The following is a 21,557-nucleotide window of genomic DNA, read 5'->3' on the forward strand; positions in this document are numbered from 1 at the left end:
GTTTGTTGTCAGAGTACATACATGACATCACACAACCCTGAGAGTCTTTTTCCTGCGGGTGAGACAGAATTACCAGTTACTGGTGCTGCAAAAAAAAATGGACTCAACGTACAGATGTAAGCAAACCATTCAATGCAGAGAGAAAATGAATCAATGAAGTGTAAAAGTAAGAGTCCTTAAATGAGTCCCTGATTGAGTTTGTTGTTGAGATGTTTGATGTTGGAGGGGTAGCAACTGATCCTGAACCTGGAGGAATGCATCTTGTGGCACCTCGACCTCTTTCCTGATGGTAGCAGCGAGAACAGAGCATGTGCTGAATGGTGTGGATCCTTGATGATTGCTGCTGCTCTCTGACGGCAGTATTCCCAGTTGATATTGTTGATGATGGGGAGGGTTTTTTCCTGTGAAATCCTGGGCTGTGTCCTTAATACTTTCTATTCCTGGCAACGTCCTGGTGAACCTCTTCAAAGTCTCCACATCCTTCCTGTAAGATGGTGACAAGAACTACACACAATATTTTAAGTGTGGCTTATCTAAAATGCATCATGGCTTTCTGACTTGAATACTTGATACACCTACCAATGAAAGGAAGTATGCTATATGTCTTCTTCATCACTCTATCTATCTGTGGGATCAAATGCATCAAAATTAACATTTGTTTGGCAGGCATACTAAACATAGACATAGAATACTATAGCACAGTACAGGCCCTTCAACCCATGATGTTGTGCTGACCTACATATTCCTACAAAAACTAAAGTAACCCCTTCCTACCTCATAATTCTCTATTTTTCTTTTATCCATGAGCCTGTCTTAAATGCCTCTAATGGTTCAGCCTCCACCACCGCACCAGCAAGGCATTCCATGCACCCACCACTCTGTTTCTTTTTAAACTTAACTCTGTCTCCCCTAAACTTCCCTCCCTTGGTACAGATGTCATGTTGATGGATCATAGTGTAGACTTTTTTTGAATTCAATGTTTTCATTGTTTGTAACATTCATTAGATTATCAAAGGGAGCTTGCAGAGGCAATGTTGAAATCATTTTTTAAGGAATTTTCAGGATGTGGATGTCATAGGCAAGGTTAGCATTTAATATCCATTCCTGATGGTGAACCATCTTCTTGCAATGTTGCAGTTCCACATACTGTGTTTGGAGTTTCAAGACTCAAAAATAATGAATACATTTCCTGGTCAAGATGCTATTCCAGTACTTATTGGTCACAGTGTTCGTGGGTTTAGGATGTGCTATTGGAATAGTCTGGTTAAGTAATCACAATGTTCTTTATTATTTAAAGTTTCTGTGTGTGCTGTCTAATGACAAAAACATTACTTTTCTTTCCAGGTACATGGAAATGTTAGATCTGGTGATCCCACACAATCTGACTGCAAGTATTGAGTGCCCCAGCGATTCAGATTTCAACAACACACATATCAATATCATCTCAGAAACATCAAATGGCAAAGAAGGTAGGGAAATGATCCAACAGGTTTATTTGTGGCTAGAACCTGGTCTTGGAAGGTGTTGTTATTACTGTAGAAATGACAGGAAATGTAATAATTAAGATGTCAATCCTTTTGAGTGATGCATAATTCAGCTTGCAAAATACATCGAATTCTCCTTGTGTCAACTAACATGTACTATATGATAACTCTGGACTCCTAAGAATTCAGTCCCTCTTGGTAATGTTAAGCACATCATAAGCTGATATAAATTGAGCTATATTTTGGAATCAGAATACAATGGTTAAGAGTGCAAGAACATAAGAAATAAAAGCAGGAGTCAGCCATCTGGCCCATCAAGCCTGCTCCACCATTCAATGAGATCATGGCTGATCTGACAATTGGGTCCTCTCCATCTATCTGCCTTTTCCCCATATCCCTTAATTCTCCTTCTATATAAAAAATCTATCCAACTTTAATATATTTACTGAGGTCGCCTCCACAGCTTCAATGGGCAGCGAATTCTCTAGATTCACCATCCTCTGGGAAAAGCAGTTCCTCCTCATCTCCATCCTTAATCTACTCCCCTGGATCTTGAGGCTCTCCCCCTAGTTCTGATCTTTCCTCACCAACGGAAACAATTTACCTACTTCTATCTTATCTGTGCCTTTCTTAATTTTATATGTTTCTATAAGATTCCCTCTCATTCTTCTAAATTCCAGCAAGTACACTATAAAGTGTGCATAACTGCTGTCTGCAAATAAATTTCTATTCTTTGGACATAAGTGTGGAGGGGATGTTCAGATTTATGGATTACTGTTATAAGACATGGAACCAATTGGAATTCAAGAGAAACCTCTTTCCCTGGAAAGAGTGGTTAAAATACAAAATGTCCGATCACATTAAGAAGTTGAGTCAAGTCGTTTAGGTACAGTCAAGGACGAGCCAGAAAATTATTCAAGTCAGAAGAAAATTGAAGGCCATGATTATGGAATGGGATGAATCATAATGTGAAAATGTTCACACAGTGCATGTACACTTGGAGCGGTCCAGTTCAACCAAATAGGCTGAAGGTGTGATGAATCTCTGGAATTGATAACCTAGAGGGTTGTGGTGGTAATTTATAGAGAAGATTGCCAAATGTTGAAAGTTTAGGGAAATCAGGGTTTCAGGGAATTGGCACAAATGGGAAGCTGAGACCTTGGGCAGATCAGTCATGATCACGTTGAATGGTGCGCCAGGTTGAATGATGCGCCAGGTTGAATGGTGCGCCAGGTTGAATGGTGCGCCAGGTTGAATGGTGCGCCAGGTTGAATGGTGCGCCAGGTTGAATGGTGCGCCAGGTTGAATGGTGCGCCAGGTTGAATGGTGCGCCAGGTTGAATGGTGCGCCAGGTTGAATGGTGCGCCAGGTTGAATGGTGCGCCAGGTTGAATGGTGCGCCAGGTTGAATGGTGCGCCAGGTTGAATGGTGCGCCAGGTTGAATGGTGCGCCAGGTTGAATGGTGCGCCAGGTTGAATGGTGCGCCAGGTTGAATGGTGCGCCAGGTTGAATGGTGCGCCAGGTTGAATGGTGCGCCAGGTTGAATGGTGCGCCAGGTTGAATGGTGCGCCAGGTTGAATGGTGCGCCAGGTTGAATGGTGCGCCAGGTTGAATGGTGCGCCAGGTTGAATGGTGCGCCAGGTTGAATGGTGCGCCAGGTTGAATGGTGCGCCAGGTTGAATGGTGCGCCAGGTTGAATGGTGCGCCAGGTTGAATGGTGCGCCAGGTTGAATGGTGCGCCAGGTTGAATGGTGCGCCAGGTTGAATGGTGCGCCAGGTTGAATGGTGCGCCAGGTTGAATGGTGCGCCAGGTTGAATGGTGCGCCAGGTTGAATGGTGCGCCAGGTTGAATGGTGCGCCAGGTTGAATGGTGCGCCAGGTTGAATGGTGCGCCAGGTTGAATGGTGCGCCAGGTTGAATGGTGCGCCAGGTTGAATGGTGCGCCAGGTTGAATGGTGCGCCAGGTTGAATGGTGCGCCAGGTTGAATGGTGCGCCAGGTTGAATGGGCTGCTTGGTCTTCTCCCGGTCCTATTTACATTATCTTCTTACTATCTGTTCTATAATTTCAATTTTTTTTTCTGTAAATGCAATGACTGCAAGGAAATATTCATAGCTCATCGGATCTGGGATGACAAAACAAATAGAGTTTAAAAAAAAAACAGGTATCCAGCTCCTATGGGAATTGGTAAATGCTAGATAAGTGATTGGAGAACTAATGGCAAAGTGTGCTAATTTTAAGCTTCCATGTTTTTTAACTACTTATTTTCAACAAATTTGTTTTTGCTGGTTGCTTGACTCTACGGAGTGCTTGAATTCCGGAAAACAGGGGATTTACTGTAAACGAGTCATGGAATACTAGTTAGGATATTCAAGACATTGTAGTGGCTAGTATCTGGAGCAAAATGCAAGTTGCTTATTGGGTAAGGCAGCATCTTTGGAGGGAAATGGAGAGTCAAGGAGTCGGGTCAAGATCCCTTATCAAAACTGAATGAGGAAGACATGATGGAATAATGGATATTTCATTGACCTTGAAATTGAATCTCCCAGCCCCACTGGAAATATTTGTTTGATTGAAATCAATGGCAAACAACATAGCAGGCTTTGTGTACAAGTCACAGAAGCCGTACTTGGAATAGGTGACAGGAACTCCTGATTTGTCCTCCCTCTCTATGAGACACTGCCTGTCCTTTGTTATTGCAGCCTTCCAAAATTGTGTTTGGAATCGCCCACTAACCTTTTGATCAGTGGGACTGACATTGAATAGTAGCATGTAAAATTCCACCTGTGCAATGTGAAACCTGGCCATAATAAAGTCGTAGACCACTTCTCTCAACGGCTGTCCACACTGCCTGTTTAATTTGGTCATTGTGGATTTTCTCTTTGCAGCAATATGGCAACTTCTTCACAAGCCATTGTTTAATTCCCCTAGAATGAATCGTTAAACTGCTTTCCTCAAGATTAATTCAGTTTTTAATCATGTCTCCTGATTTTCTTCCCCCAATCCATTGCAAGGGAAGCTCTCCATACAAAGTGTTGATAAAAGTATATCTTTGTAACTGAGTTTATTTTAGCCATATCATAAGACATTAGAGCAGAAACAGGCTATTCAGCCCATCGAGTCTGCCCCACAGATCATGCATATTAGTGTGCTTATAACCTGCACTTCCAAGTATAGAAGTGGAGGCAGATTGAAATTCAGCATTCATGGATGTGTCCACAAAAGAAAATAATTTGCAGTGCTAATTGTGAGTTGGTGAGTGAGTGGGAATAGAAAAGTTGCTCCAACATGAAACCAGTAACTGATTTGAAGGATCAAATGATCTCTTGCATTTCAATCATTCTGTAATTTAAACAAAAAAATAATCACTGCTTTTAAATGTGCTGGTGCAACATGTCCATAGAACATAAGAGCACAGTGCAGGCCCTTCGGCTGTCAATAGTGTGCTGATCTTCATGTTCTTATCAAAAAAACCCAAACCCTTTTGATGTGCTATCAATAACTCCAAAGACTAGAAGTTACCTGACTAAACTGAGATAGTTGGGGCAGGGGCAGGCATAGGATGACATGGTATGTGGTGGATGATTGTGGAGGGGTGGATGAACTGTTTGGTCAGCTGGAGTCCCGGGGTCTCCTGCGCACGCCAGGCCCCGGACAGACACAGTGTCCTCGTGCCCATCCGGGTATGCCACATAGGCGCATTGAGGGTTGGCATGGAGGAGGTTGACCCTCTCAACCACTGGGTCAGACTTATGGCTTCTCACTTGCTTCTGGAGCAGGACTGGCCCTGGGTACGTCAACTGGGATGGCAGCGTGGTCCCCAGCGTGGACTTCCTGTGAAAGGGAATCAGCCATTCAAGTGGGGTGACATTGGTGGTGATGCACAGGAGAGATCTTATTGAGTGGGGCGCTTTGGGGAGGACCTCTTGCCAATGGAAGACAGACAGGCCTTTCGTCCTCAAGGTTAGGACAAAATTTCAGATGGTGGTGTTCTCGCATTCCACCTGAACGTTTCCTCGGGGGTTGTAACTGGTGGTCCTGCTCATGGCGATACCTCCGGCCAGCAGATATTGGCGTAGCTCATCACTCATGAAGGAGGACCCTGGGCTGCTATGAATATTGAAGGGGTATCTGAACAGGGTGAAGAGATTGTGCAAGGCTTTAATGATGGTGGCAGCAGTCATGTCTCCAGTCAGGGAATGACAAAAGGATATGTGAGTACTTATCAAAGATGTTGAGGAAGTGAATATTTTGGTTCGAAGGGGGCAGGGCCCCTTAAAATCCATGCTCAGGTGCTCAAAGGAGTGGGCGGCCTTAATCAGGTGCAACATGTCTGGCCGGTAGAAGTGTGGTTTGCAATTCACACAGACCTGGCTGTTTCTGGTCATTGTCCTGATGTCCTCAACCGAATAGGGGAGGTTGTTGGTTTTGACAAAATGGAAGAACCTGGTGACCCCAGAGTGACAGAGGTTGTTGTGGAGGGCTTGTAAATGGTCAAACTGCGCACTGGTGCAAGTCCCTTGGGACAGGGCATTTGAAGGCTCGTTGACCTTTCATAGTTATAGGTGGAGACTATAATTCTCCACCTCAGAATCTTGTCATTCTTGATTTTACCCCACTGCTTGTTATTGAACATGAAAGTGACTGTACATTAGTCAGCCAGCAGGGTAAATCGTTTGCTGGCAAGATGGTCTCCAGTGCCATACCGCCTCAACGATGACCTGACCCTCCTTCTCGATGGAAGAGTTTGGGATCTCAGGGCCTTGGAAGGTACAGGAGAAAAATGCTACGGGTCTGCCCATTTAGTTAATTGTGGCAGCCCTGGAACAGGGCGGATTCATCCACAGCGTTGCAGCCTCGGCAATTTTGCCTTTGAAGTGGCTGGAGGCCTCACGGGGCCCTGCCAACAGGGGAAAGGAGGTGAGCTTTACAAGGGAGTGGACCTTATCCGCATAGTTAGGGATCCACTGGGCATAATAGGAGAAAAACCTCAGGCATCTTTTCAAGGCTTTGAGGCTGTGGGGAAGTGGGAGCTCCAACAGGGGGCACATAGGGTTGAGATCGGGGCCAGTAACTCCATTCTTCACCATGCAGCCAAGTGTGATGTGCAGAATACACATTTATCTTTGTAGTAAGTGAAGTTGAGGCCTTTGGCTGTCTGGAGGAATTTCCTGAAGTTGGTGTCATGGTCCTGCAGACCACGGCTGGAGATGGTGATATTGTCGAGGTAGGGGAATTTGGCCAGCAGCTTGTGCTCATCCACCATTCAGTCCATCTCCCTCTGAAAGACAGAGACTCCATTGGTAACCTTGAAGGAGACCCCCAGAAAGTGGTAGAGGTAGCCACCCGCCTTGAACGCATTGTACTGGTGGTCCTCCAGGTGGGTAGGAAGCTGGTGGTATGCCAACTTTGTCAATGGTGGACAATACCCAATAGTGGGTGATTTGGTTTACCATGCCAGCTATGCGAGGGAGGGGGTTAATGGTCTGACTGAGTTGATAACCATTTGGTATTTTTCCACACTCTTAACCACCACTACCCGAGCTCTCCAGGGGCTGGTACTGGGTTTGAAGGTCACCTCGGTCAGGTGCTGTCTCACCCTGTCCCCAGTGCTGTATCACCTGTTCTTGGTGGTGATGGGCTTAGAATTGGGGTGAGATTGGCAAACAGAGATGGAGGGGGAAATCCAGAGGGTGGAGTGTCTGCAGGTCATGCATGGTGGGCGGATTGTGCGTTGCTGGTTGGACACTTTCGCAGTGGAAGGTGGGCGGGCGGTTTAAATACCATTGGTTGTAGACCGTGAGAAGGGATGGGGCCCATCATGTTCCATGGTGATGCTCTTAAGATGGCACTGAAAGTTCCACCCCAGTAGTACAAGCAGCAGAGCTGTGGCATCATGAGGAGTTTAAAATTTTGTAGTCTGGACGTGCCCAGTCAGCATCACAGCTCAGCTGCTGCAGATTTTTGCTGAGTGGGACTTAGAGGCCAAGGAGACTCTGTACCTCGCTGGTCTCACCATGAAGGAGTAACGCTGCACTGTTTCAGGGTGGATGAATCCCACTATCAAACAGGCAGCTCATCTTGCACCCATTTACCTATGTCCATCATTGACCTGGCGAGCTGGTGAGGGCTGCTTTTGTCGAGCGTGACTGAAGTCAGAGTGGCATCGCTGTCTGTTCCGCTGTACTGGCTCGTGGTCTGGTAAGATGGTGACATCCAAGATGGTGGCGGCCCCCACTGCCCACACACAGCGCTGCTTGGATTACAAGGTTGCTTGGAGTGTCCTTCTTCCCGCAGCTGGAACAGACCATGTCCTTTGCTGGGTAGTGCTTTCTGGGGTGCTTCTACTGACCGCAGCAGGAGCACTTCATGTGCTCACCGGCAGCGGCGGCCGTAGTCAGGTCGGGACGTGGGGAGACCGGTGATCCCACATCCCAAGATGGCAGCCCCCACATTGCCCATACAGCAGCTGCGTTATCAGTCAAGAAAGAGTCCACGTTGTGGAGGGCTACTTCCAGAGTTTTGGCTAGTTTGATGGCTTTCTGCAGCTTCAGCTCGCCCTGTTCTAACAGTTGCTGGTGAATGTAATCCAATCTGAAGCCTGCTAAATAGGCATCTCAGATCAGCTCCTCCATGTACTCTTTTGCTGATACGGCCTTGCAGAACCCGAAGGTAATCATCGATTGACTCCTTGGGTTGCGGCTTGCATGTGGCTAGGACGTGCCTGGCGTAGATTTCATTCACCTGGGCTGGTACTGGCTTTTCAGAATGTCCATTGCTTCGGTGAATGTCTCATATTCTCTGACCATCAGGTAAATGTGGTACAAGTGCAGCTTGTCTGCATCAGAATGGACGATCGCACGGAGGCCTGGAGAAACATGTTGAAGCATTATAGCCAGAGTTCAAACTTGTCAGATGCTTCCAGTGATCTCACCAACTTGTCCATTCAAAAAAAGATTATGGTAATAAAATTAATACACTATCAATATCTCCAAAGGCTAGAAGTTACCTGACTGAGAGGCTTTTATTACCATAAACTGAAGGCACAGCTCATGTTGCTGACCTGAGACCTGAGCTTGTTCTGGAGGAGGGGTTATGGTGTTGCCACCTTTATTAGGGGAATAAAGAGGAAGAACCTACAGGTACAATCAGCAAGGGGCGGGCTAGCCATATACATACAAACAGTAGGCCATTTCAAACTGCCATGTAAAATGGGGTTACCAGGTCAATTTGCCTGGTTAGTGTCCCAGTTATGCGACCATTAGAAAGGGTCTGACCTGGTCAACCCTGTCAGAATCCAACTGGGTCTCTGATCTACGTCGGAGATGGTCAGGGAACCCAGTTAAACTTATCTAGGTTGCATCCACAGGCTATTTGAACAGGAAAATGGCTGACCCTCCGATTCCGGTGACATCAGCACTTGCGTGTGTGTCACCGGGAAGCCAGCTTCTGAATATCCAGCAGTACTTCCAGTGAGTACATGACATTTCATTGCAGGGGTGGGATCCCCCTGCAATTTGAAAAGTGATTCCAGCATCTGTGCCCCAGTAATCGTACCCAAGTCCCAGGAGGGCTAGCCAGGGGTTGCAGTTTAAAAGGGGCTAGTGCTTCCTCCACACCTTTCAGCCCCATAATCGTCTCTTTTTCTTTCATCCATGTGCCTGTCTAAGAGTCTCCTAATTAAAGGCTCCTAATATTTCAGCCTCCAACATCCAAACTTGGTTTGTAAAAAAAGGATTTGTGGCTATCTTCAATACAATTTCTCCTTTATGAATCAGTATCTCAGATAAATTACAAGTGCACCATGTAAAGTGTTGCAACTTGCAATCCAATGTATTTACTTGGAATTCAGCAAATACAATGACTCATGCTGTGAACATATTATTCCTGAAACATTATCTCTAGCAAGAACTAACCCAGAATCCAGAATCGCCATTGCATGTCACACCATCTCAACACAAACATCTGACCATGGCATCATTTACAAAAATGCAGACACAGCTTGCCGATCACGAATAAGCCGATTGGCACTGAAACCTCATCAGACATGAATAGCCTGGGTATCCGTTTATTTTAACCTTCTCACCCCGTGAAGGGAAAAATCACACATTAAAGAAGTGGATTCATGTTAACATTCAGAGATACTGTACAGAACAGTGGCATGAAAACTTTATTCAACAAGAGATCTAATACTTCACATGAGAAGAAGTCAGGAGAATGTTTTTGCAAAGGTGAATAGAATATTTGTTCCTGTTTGTTCACAATATTTGCAAGAACTATGTAGGCAAGTACTTTTTTTTTGTTTTCATTTTATATTCAGTTCAATTTTTAATGATATTTATTTAGATTGTGAAAAACATAAAGATGCACCTCATTATGTTGTCTGGGAGCAGTTGCACCTGGGAGTGAGGGATGTGGTAAAATTAGTTGTGGGGAATGTAATTATAGTAAAAATGGCTTTTATCCTATTATTATCCTATAAACAATTTCCCTTTAACTAATTCTATAGCTCCCTTTTGAATTCCACAACTGCCATTAAGTATAAATGTAAATGTGAATAAAAATAAAACTATCTGAAGTAGCTGTGACCAAGTGCTTGAGAATCTTGACAGTATTTTCAAGTTCATTTACGATCCGATTCCACAATTACAATCCATCCAAATTGCATTCTCCAGTCCTCAGTGCAACACACTGTAAGGACATGTACAGACATAACACACACACATATATAGACAAACTATATGATTGCACGGTATGTATATGCAAATATTAAACTAAGTAAATATTATAGTTAAATAAATAGTTGAGTCATGGAGGGTTTGTATGAGCAGTTCCTCAGTTGTCCAGCAGTCTCACTGCCCAGGGGAAGAAGCTGTTCCTCAGCCTGGTGGTTCTGGCTCTGATACCCCTGTATCTCTTTCCCGACGGGAGTAGCTGGAAGATACCGTGTGTGGGGTGGTATGATTTTGTGAGCTCTTCTTACACAATGATCCGGGTAAATTCCATCAATTTGACTGAGGGGTCGGGCGAGAGAGGGAGACCCCATTGATCCTCTCTGCTGTTCTTATGGTCCTATGGATTGACTTCTGATCTGACGCTCTACATCTACAGCAACCATACCACACGGTGTTGCAGTAATCCAAGATGCTCTCGATAGAGTTCCTGTAGAAAGCTGGCAGGATGGTGGCCACTTTTGTGCCTTCCTGACAAGTGAGGAGATATTTAGTGTCTAGGATAGGTCACTTTTTAAGTGGAATCCGAGGTCCTCTCTACTCTCTCCACTACCGAGCTATTAATGTGTAGTGAAGGGTGGTCGTTCCTGGTCCTCCTGAAGTCCACAATCATCTCCTTCGTCTTTGTCTTTATTACTTAGATTATGGAATCTGATGCAGCTGATATGTCTCAACGTTGTATTTTGATCAAGCATCTACAGTCATGGGCAATCAGTCAGTGCTTCTCAAATCACAGGTAAACATTTCACATTGTTCAGGGTAGTAGACAAGTGGGACTTAAACATCCTCCGCTACACCCATTGTCATCTAAGCAGAGATCATTTAAATTTTCCACATATGAGGCTCAGTCCAAAATGATGCCAAATAGTTTCCTCATTGCTGACCTTGACAAATGTCTGTATGTGAAATTGTTGTTGGAAGCCACAGAACTGTAATTTTAAAAGGCAAATAGATTAGCTCTCTGGCTACCTGTTTCAGGAATAATTTTATTTGCATCACTTTCTTCTTGCAGAGGTTGGAAAACCACTGGAATTCTTTACCCTGTCGGCTTTTAGAGGTTAGATCATTGAAGATATTTAAAGAGAAGACAGATAAATTTTTAAGGTTTAAGGTATTGTGCACTGTTAGGAATTGGCACAGAAGAGGAGTAGGTGCCTGGGACAGATCAGCAGTAATTATTTTAAAGAGGGCGAGGCAGGTTTGAAAGGCTGGGTGGCCTATTTTCTCATGTTCTTGGAAAGATATGCAAGTTAGAATTTGGATGTCAGTCTAAGCAACACATTTTAGGTAGGATTTTAAGACTTCGGAGAGGGAATGATCCCAGGAATGGGAGGCTTCGGGTATGTGGAGTAATATAAAATATTAAATTGTTGGCCTTAATGGTTGATACGCTTATGAGTGAATTAAGCCAAGGTGCTCAAGAATCACAAACATTTTTGTTTGAGTAAATAAAGAAAACCTCTAACATTTGGCAAAAGTGCTGTTATCCAGAGGACACAGAATTCAGATCATTGGAAAGTACAATTGTGAGTCAAACAGAAATCCCTTTACTCTGAGGAACAAGATGCATGTTTAAAGTCAAGTTAATTATGGCGAGCTCTCCACTGGCCACCGTGACAGAGGTGCACCAAAGAAGTGGTACAAGGACTGCCTAAAGAAATCTCTTGGTGCCTGCCACATTGACCACCGCCAGTGGGCTGATATCGCCTTAAACCGTGCATCTTGGCGCCTCACAGTTTGGCGGGCAGCAAACTGCTTTGAAGAAGACCGCAGAGCCCACCTCACTGACAAAAGGCAAAGGAGGAAAAACCCAACACCCAACCCCAACCAACAAATTTTCCCCTGCAACCGCTGCAACCGTGTCTGCCTGTCCCGCATCGGACTTGTCAGCCACAAACGAGCCTGCAGCTGACGTGGACATTTACCCCCTCCATAAATCTTCGTCCGCGAAGCCAAGCCAAAGAAGAAAGAGAATTGTAGGATTACATGGAAAGAGCAGGTGACTGGAACTAAAAAGAGACAGCATCACAAGATGGATGTGTGGAATAGCCTTCTGTGATGTACCATTCTATAAACCATTCTCTGCAACTAACTTTTGGCAGGGATAGAAATTATAAGAAAATAAATGCTTCAAGATACAATATAAATTCAGAAAATTATTATCTGTGATTATTCCTAAGTATTTAATTCTTTCTTTCTTCCACTTTAACCTACCACCTTTTTGATATCTTTCATAATCAAAATTTTGCAATGGCATTAGCTCACTTTTATCCATATTTATTTTATATCCCAATATTCTTCCATATTTTTCTAATATTGTTTGCAATCTTATCAGAGATTCAGCTGGGTCAGACATATATAATAACATCATCAGCGAATAAACTCATTTTATGTTCTTCCTGCCCAACTTTGAAGCCCTTAATATCCAGATCTTATAATCTCCGCCAAAGGTTCAATAGCTAATATGAAAAATGCTGGAGATAGGGGACACCCCTATCTACTTCATCTACTCAAGGGAAAAATAGATGACATTTGGTTATTAGTTATAATCTTAGCTTGTGGCTTATGATAGAGTTTTTATCTAATTTATAAATTGTAGAGCGCGTCGAAAGAACCAAAGACTTTTTGATCCAAACCAAGGCTTTTATTAACTAAAAGACTGGAGCGTATCACAAGTAGGTCGACCAGTCCAGAATGGCCTGGTCTGGCTAGGAGCAATCCTTTAAGACCTGCCAGTAGATGTGGCTACACTCTCAGCCAATCACAGTCATCCTACATGACCATCTGTACATAGACACATTGGTGATAGAATCTGTACTATCACATAAATGTTCTACCTACACCAAATTTTTCCAATGTTTTATATAAGAAAGACCATTCTAGTCAGTCGAATGCCTTATGTTTGGATTCAACCTTGATTTTGCCATATGTATTGAATAATCTATTTGAAAAAATGTCTTCCTTTAACAAATTCCACCTGATCTGGATGTAGGAGAAAACAGAATGGTGTGCCTCAGGGATCTGTGTTGGGACCATTGTTGTTTGTTGTCTGTATCAATGATCTGGAAGATAACGTGGTAAATTGGATCAGCGAGTTTGCTGATGACACTAAGACAGGAGGCAGAGTGGGCAGTGAGGAAGATTTTCAAAGCTGGCAGAGGGATCAGGACCAACTGGGAGAATGGGACAGTAAATGGATGATGGAGTTTAATGCAGACAAGTATGAGGTATTTCATTTTGGAAGAGCAAATCAAGGAAGGACGTACCCTGTAATTGGTAGGGCACTGAGGAGTGCGGAGCAGGAAAGAGACCTGGGGATACAGGTACATCATTTCCTGAAGGCGGACAGGGTTGTAAAGAAGGCTTTTGGCGTCTTGGCCATTATAAATCAAAGTATTGAGTGTAAGAGTTGAGATGTTATGTTGAAGTTATATAAGACATTGGTGGGGCCAAATTTGGAATATTGTGTGCATTTCTGGTTGCCTAACAGGAAGGATCTCAATAAAATTGAAAGAGGGCTGAGAAGATTTACTAGGATGTTGCCAGGTCTTCAGGAGTTGAGTTACAAGGTTAGGACTTTAATCCTTGGAAGGAAGAAGAATAAGGGGATATTTGATAGTTTACAAAATTATGAGGGGGTAAATGTAAGTAGGCTCTTTCCACTGAGATTAGGAGAGATAAATATAAGAGGACATGGCTTTAGGGTGAAAGGGGAATGATTTAAGGGGAACATTAGGGGGAATGAGCTGCCATCTGATGTGGTAAGTGCAGACTCGATCTTGAGTTTTAAGAATAAATTAGATAGATACATAGATGGGAGCGGTCTGGAGGGTTATGGAATGGGAGCTAGTTATTGGGACGAGCTGAACAATGGACACCACGGACTAGACAAGCCTAATGGTCTGTTTTCTGTGCCGTAGCATTCTACGGTTCTATTAATTTTGGTAAATTTTCACCCAGTCAGTTGGCTAGTGCCTTTGCTAGAATTTTATAGTCTGCATTCAGAAGTGATATTGGTCTCTAAGATGGGGTTTTTAATGGATCTCTACCTTTCCTCAGTAGCACTGTAATTATAGCAGTTGAAAAAGTTTCCAGGAGTTTTTGGGTCTCCACCACCTCATCTAACACATCCAGCAAAAGAGGCATCAACAAATATTTAAATTATCTAAAGAACTCGAGAGAACCCATCTTCACCCGGGAATTTATTAGCTTGTAAAGTACCCAGATCTTTCTCTATTTCCTACCTTGTAAACGGTGCATCTAAGTCATCTTTTTCTTTTTATTCTAGTTTAGGAAGTTCAATATTTGTTAAAAATTCTTCCATCTCATTTTCATCTCCTACTAATTCTGATTTATATAGTTTCATATAGTATTGTCTGAACGTACTATTTATTTCTTTGTAGTTATATGTTATAGTATCAGCTTTTGTTTCTGAGACATTTATCATTCTGGGTGACTCCTCTGCTTTAACCTGCCAAGATAAATCTTTATGTGCCCGTTCTCTTAGTTCATAATATTTTTGTTTAGTTTTTAATATCATTTTTTTCCACTCTATGTATTTGTAGTGTATTGTAACTTTTTATTCTCTAATATTCTATATTTTTCTTATGTTCCTGAAATCTGATTTTTTTTTCCAATTTTGTTAAATCCTTCTCTAGACCTTCTAAGTCTTTTGCATATTCTCTCAAGATTTTTAGTATTAAAAAAAAATTGTCCCCTCATATCCCATATTAGAAAGCTGTTGTCAGTAGAAGGAAAATTGTTTTTTAAAATAATTTTTCTAAGTCTCGTATTCATTAGTCTTCCATTTGATGACAAAGTAGTATTGATGATTTCCATGTGCTGGCCATGCTAATGCTTCCCACTTCATTCCTGAGAAGTCAGTATCTAGGTCAGAACGAACAGCAACTTCTTTGTGAGTATGATGATTCAAGGTGTACTCAGAATGTATTCAACAGTGCTTTATTTTTTTTCTTTTAAGATCAGTGAAGATAATGTTGAAAAAAGATAATGTTGAAAAGAGTTTTATATACCGGCACAAATATAATCTAAATAGGACAGGCAATTTTTCAAGTATCCCCACCTCAAACCAAAGATTCAAGGTGGAGGGAATAGGGGAAATTTAAGAGTTTTCCACAGATGTCCTTTCATTAAATTGCCTGAATTGCACATTTTTAAATATACATTTTAATTTAGATTGGTAATAAATCTCCAGCAAGAAGATTACCGGTAATTTCCATTTTTGCCAGTTGGGCAACAGGTTTCCAGTTCACTTCAGAATCCATCGCTTTTCATCCCATCAGTTTCAATAGAATTAAATATGCCCCAGTTACTGAGCACAGAAGTTCAATGTTCAGATTATTGTCGGAATACATACATGACATCACATACAACCCCGAGATTCTTTTACTTGTGGGGGAGGCGGAATTACTGGTAGAGCAAAAAAAAATGTATCTGTGTTTCGTGCTTTAATGTGACATTCTGTATAGTAGCACCTCATATATCTGATGGACCAGTGATGAAAACATTTTAAACTTCCCTTCTATGACTTTTAACCTGTTTTTAAAGAAATGAAAATGGGTTTTTTTCACACTGTGACCCATATGAATCAAAATACATACAAGGATTTTCCTCTTAAATATACACAGTGGCATTTTGTCCCCTTTTTTCCCCTCTACCTTCCCTCCCCCTTCCCACCCCCCTCCAAACACATTAAACATTCAACATATACAATACAATAAAACCATTAAACAATGTCGTCACACAATGAAAAGAAACAAGAAAAATGTGTCAACTACACACTGGATCAAGTCATTTTGTCTTCGTTATCATTTTAGGGGGTGGGGGTCCGAGGCAAGCCCTCTCTGTTGTATAACCATATAACCATATGCTGCACAGAATGTACAGCTCCCAAATTTGTTCAAATAATGTGACTTTATTTTTTAAATTATGTTATTTTTATTTTTTTCCAATGGAATACCTTTATTCATTTCCAGGTACCATTGCTGTATTCTCAGGCTCTCTTCTGATTTCCAAATTGACATTATACATTTCTCAAATATGGAGACCAGAACTGGGCACAGTACTCCAGGTGCAGTCTCACCAGTACCTTATACAGTTGCAACATTACCTCCCTACTCCTGAATTCAATTCCTCTAGTGATGAAGGCCAACATTCCATTTGCCTTCTTAATAACCTGCTGCACCTGCAACCTAACTTTTTGCGATCTGTAATCGGTTGTAAGACATTTTTTGATAATGTTTTTTTGAAAGAGGTTTTCCTCACTTTTGGAACATTGCGGATAAGTTATAAGCCATGGTTATTCCATTTCATAATTTGATTCAGAAGTGACAAATGTCTCTGTCTCGCTGGATGCATTGATTGGTTGTGTCAGCCCACACAGAAGCAAGCCTTTCAGTCACCATGTCTATGCTGACCAGTCTCTGCTCATCCAATTTTCCAGCACTGGTTTGTGGCCTTCTATGCCACCATCTTCACAGGCAGTGGTTTTCAGAATATAACCAGCCTCTGAGTAAAAATAAAATGCTTCCTCACAACCTCTCTTAAACCTTCTTACCTAAAACCTCCACCTTCTGTTTTTACACACCTCTGCTTTTGAGAAAACTCTCATCCTATTTTAAACAAACAGTACCCCTTTGTAATTTGTATACCTCTATTAGATTCCCCCCACTCAGCCTCCTCCGCTCAAGTCAAATTTATTTTCATCTGATTGCATAAATGCAACCTGACGAAACAGCATTCTCTGGTCCTCGGAGCAAAATGCGCAGACATACAGCCAGACATAACACACATATAGACAAATAATATATGTGCAGGACAAGTATTCATATATACAAATAAATATACTTTCATGAATATGAGCATGTCGAATAGTTAGTGTGAGCAGTTCCTTTGGTCATTCAGCATTCTCACTGCCCGTGGGACGTGCAAGAAACATACCCAGCACATTTAGTCCTGTCACAGAATTGAAATGCTTTATGCCAAGTAACATCTTGGTGTATCTTCTTTGTACCTTCTCCAGCACGATCAGATCCTCCAAATCAGATCTCCACCCAGCACTCCATTCTGGGCTAATTCATGTTTTATTATCTATATTGCTATGGTAATATCAAATTGATATCTGGTAATTTCACATTAAAAGCTTCCACAAACAGCTATGTGATCATGACATTCATTGTCTCACTAATGTTCTTTGTTAGATAAATATTGACCAGGATACAAAGGAGGATTCAACCATCCTCCTTTTGTAAAAAAAAACAGGATAGAAGTAATGGAGCAAAGATAAAGATACACAACCATTGTTTTGGGCTTGAACCCTTCATCAAGGTCTGAATAAAATGGTAGGAGGACCACAATCCCACAGGCAGGAGGTAATAGGTGGATAAGGGAAGGAGGGCACACCAGCGAGCAGGGGGAGGAGGAATGGCTCTGTGAATGGAGAGGGAAGGGGGTGGAGAGCAGGAGGAAAGAAGACAAAAGGAAGGGAAGAGAGGAAGAATGAAGAGTAGGCTAGCAGAAACCTGAGAAGTCAAGGTTAATGTCATTTCGTTGGAGAGTGCCCAGATGGAAAATCGTGCTGCCCCTCAAATTTATGGGTGGTCTTGTTGCTTTTGTGCAGGATAACACATTAAAGCAGTAAACGCTTACATAAATGGTCATCTTCTGTGCTCGGTAACTGGGTCATATTTCATTCCATTGAAACAGATGGAAGTAAGCAGGAGACCTGTCACCCAACTGGCAAAAATGTACCATCAATATCCTACATATATGTTCCACGCTGAAGTTAATAAAGGCAGGTATCTCACATGCCTTTGTAAACATTTTCCCTGTATTTCCACCTGCAGAGATCCTTAGACTTGGTCTCTCTATTGCTCAGTATTTTCTCAGACTCTACCTTCATTGTGTATTATCTCGCATTAATTGTCATCACCTCCATGCTTTTCAGGATTAAATTCCTTCTGCCATTACCCAACTCATCTTACTAATTGATCGATATCATCCTGTAGTTTCAGGCCACCGCCTTCACACAGAAGCTGGTAGATATGTGGAACAAACTGCCAGAGGTATCCAAATAAAAGATATTTGGACGGGAAAGAGTTAAAGGGACATGGGCCAAGGGCAAGCATGTGGAACTAGCTCAGAAAAGCAGGCATGGAAGAATTGGGCCAAAGGGTCTGCTTCCACGTTGTTTAACTCTATGACTCCAACATCAGCATCATTCCAATATTGGTGTTCTGCGTGAACTTACTGATCATACCTGTGACATTCTCATTCAAGTTGGTAATGTATATAACAAGCACCTGTGAGCAACGAGCTTCTAATCACAAAAGCATGACTTCTACTTCACCCTTTGCTTCTTATTACCAATTTTGAATCCAGCTTGTTTCTTTGTGGAGAAAAAGGAAGTACCAGTATACATATGTAAAGATTTTTTTTCCAAAGAATTATGAGCAGCAGAGCTAGTTGAACAAGTTTTTACAGGTACAACGTGTGCCTTTGTTATGAAAGGTTAATCAGAGGTTGCTGGCACTTAGACAAAAATAATTCACTGTTGTATAATGAATTTAAGCCACAGATATATGTGGTTAAAATTTGAATTTTCTGTTGCACAGAGGAGGTCAGTCAGGTTGGAAAATTTTAGACCCACCCCAGTGTTAAAATTTTAATTATACAAATGAGTCCGCATATCGCAAGGCGATTTCAGTGGTTCAGCCCAAGTGCAAACGGAGAGCAGAAATATGTAGAATGCCATCATACCACAATCACTACATCACTTCAAAGAATTTTAATAACGCATCAGCATCTCCCTTAGTTAAAAATGCTGCCTGATTGTGGAACGATCGAGGAAGATTTGCATTTAGATCATAAAACGTAGGAGTAGAATTAGGCCATTTGGCCCATTGAGTCTGCTCTGCCATTTCAATGATCACTGATGTATTTTTCTTCTCAACTCTATTCTCCTGCCCTTTCCTCATAACATTTGGCACCCTTGTCAATCAAGAGCATATCAACTTATGCTTTGAATATACCCAATGATTTGGCAATGAATTTTGCAGATTCACTCTGAAAAAGTTTCTCTGCATCTCTGTTTTAAAGGGATGTCCTTTTATTTTGGCTGTGCCCTCTGGTCCTAGACTCTCCAATGTCCACTCTATCTCACCCTGACAATATTTGTCAGGTTTCATTGAAATCCCCCCTCATCCTTCTAAACTCCAGTGAGTACAGGCCCAGAACTATCAAATTCTCTTCGTAGGTTAAATGTCTTATCCCCAGTATCATTCTCGTCAATCACCTCTGGACCCTCTCCAAAGCCAGCACATCCTTCCCTAGATGTAGGGCCCAAAACTGTTCACTTTGCCCCAAATGTGGGATATTACAAGAGGGCTTTAGTATGCTAGCCCTCTTGAAATGAATACTTACACTGAATTTGCCTACCTTGCTAACAACTGCAAGTGAGCCTTCATGGAATCCTGCACTAGGACTCCCAAGTCCCTTTGGACTTGCCCTTTAGAAAATAATCTACTTTATTCCTGCTACCAAATTGCATGACCATCATGTCCCTAAGCTACATTGCATCTGCCACTTTGCCCGCTCTCCCAAACTGTCTAAGTCCCTCCGCAAATTTCCTGCTTCCTCAGCATGACCCGCCCCTCCACCTGTCTTCATGTCATCCACAAACTTAGCCACAAAGCCATGAATTCTGTCATCTGTGCAATGTGATGAGTAGTGGACCCAACACTGACCCTGCGAAACCAACAACCAGCCAGAAAGGGCCCCCTTTATTCCCACCCTTTGTTTTAGAAGCAATGTTCAGCTAGTTGTGTTGTGTTGGCATAGGTCACTGTGCTGTAATATAAAATATGTGTGCACAGCACCCTTCCAAAAATAATACTGCTTTAGCTTGCTGATGAAGATATAAATATTAAGCAGCATATTGATGAAAGCTTCAGTGTAAGAACTAGAAATGGTATTTCCAACTATGTAAGTTTCCATGTGTGCTAATCTAGCCCAAAATTCTTTGCTTTAATCTTTTAGTTTGAAACTTTAACTTGCAATCTTTTGATTCTGATGGAGTTCACTGATCTTTGGGGCTGCTCTCATTTGAACGCAGTTTACCACCACTATCAGCCTCATACCCCACTACCATTACTGCTTTCAAACAGTGTCACAGTCTTTCCCCCTCTGCTCATTCACAATATACTCTGAAAACTACTGGAGAAAGTGTGGAATGATTAAGGGGTAGAGAAAAGTACTACATTGAAAGTAAGCAACCTGAAACGCACTGCCTAGTGGCTGCTCCTCTACATCAGCAACACCAGGGTGCATTCGAAGGGACCTGATGCTGTGCAGTTTATCAATGCCTAAAGAGGCTTCAGGCTTGCCCTACTGGAGCTTCTCTGCCCACATCACAAGCAATAATAGGAGAACAATGTAAATGGGTCTCCACGACAGTTGCCGGACATTAGAAATTTTGCCTGCTGCAGGAAAAAGAATCAGGGCTGTTTGTGATGTCATGTATGTATTCTGACAATAAATTTGAACTTTGACATGGAACAATGGTAATAGGGTAAAACCTTCCTATGTGGAATATAGAAAAGGCAGATCCCTGGATACTCAAATCATCCCAGAAGTTGTCTATTTGATATCGGGTGACCTATCATGGACACACAATAACTCCTTATTTGTCAGGAAGGTGCAACAGTGACTGCACTTCCTGAGAAGAATGAAGTGGGCAAAGCTACCAGCCGCTGTTATGTCAAGTTCTATAGGAGATCTAGCGAGAGTGTCCTGGCTGGCTGCATCACAGTGAGGTGCCGTTGCAGCAGAAAAAAATGGATCAGAGGTTAATCCACAGGACCGGCAGAGAGGATCACTGGAATTCCATCCCCCCCCGACTCCCCCCCACCAATTGACATGATCTACTGGGATCGTAGCCTGAAGAGGGCATGCAAAATCATCATCGAGGACTCCTTCCACCCCACACATTCTCTTTGTGAAACTGGGTCAAGTAAAGAGACACCAACTTTTCTTTTGCTTCCCCAAGGTACTCTGAACTGAGATGTCACCAAGATCTTTCATTATATATATTTTTTAACAACTGACACCAAGAACAACCCACATGAAAATTGACCGACACAGGAAGCTTCCATCAAGTGCTCTCTGCTCCGAATTGGCATAAATCTGTGGCAAAACAGGCAGCAATGAAATTGAAGGTCTTAATTTCAAAGCTCTGCATTATTTTTGTTAGTAGGAAAAATAATTTTGGTGAAATGGGCATTCTGTGAACTTCAGATACAAGAGACTCACACGAGGTAACAATG

General features: G+C 42.4%; 1 protein-coding gene across 1 annotated transcript in view; it reads left to right on the forward strand.

Annotated features, from left to right (window-relative positions):
- LOC138735780 (eyes absent homolog 1-like) overlaps positions 1 to 21,557 on the forward strand; it is a 254,304-nt gene that overhangs the window by 85,435 nt on the left and 147,312 nt on the right. Inside the window, exon 2 of the mRNA XM_069884202.1 lies at positions 1,345 to 1,469. Coding sequence (XP_069740303.1) covers positions 1,349 to 1,469 — 121 coding nt within the window. The 5' untranslated portion in view covers positions 1,345 to 1,348. The remainder of the gene's footprint in view (positions 1 to 1,344; positions 1,470 to 21,557) is intronic.

This window comes from Narcine bancroftii, chromosome 6, assembly GCF_036971445.1.
Source record: "Narcine bancroftii isolate sNarBan1 chromosome 6, sNarBan1.hap1, whole genome shotgun sequence".
Classification (NCBI taxonomy): domain Eukaryota; kingdom Metazoa; phylum Chordata; class Chondrichthyes; order Torpediniformes; family Narcinidae; genus Narcine; species Narcine bancroftii.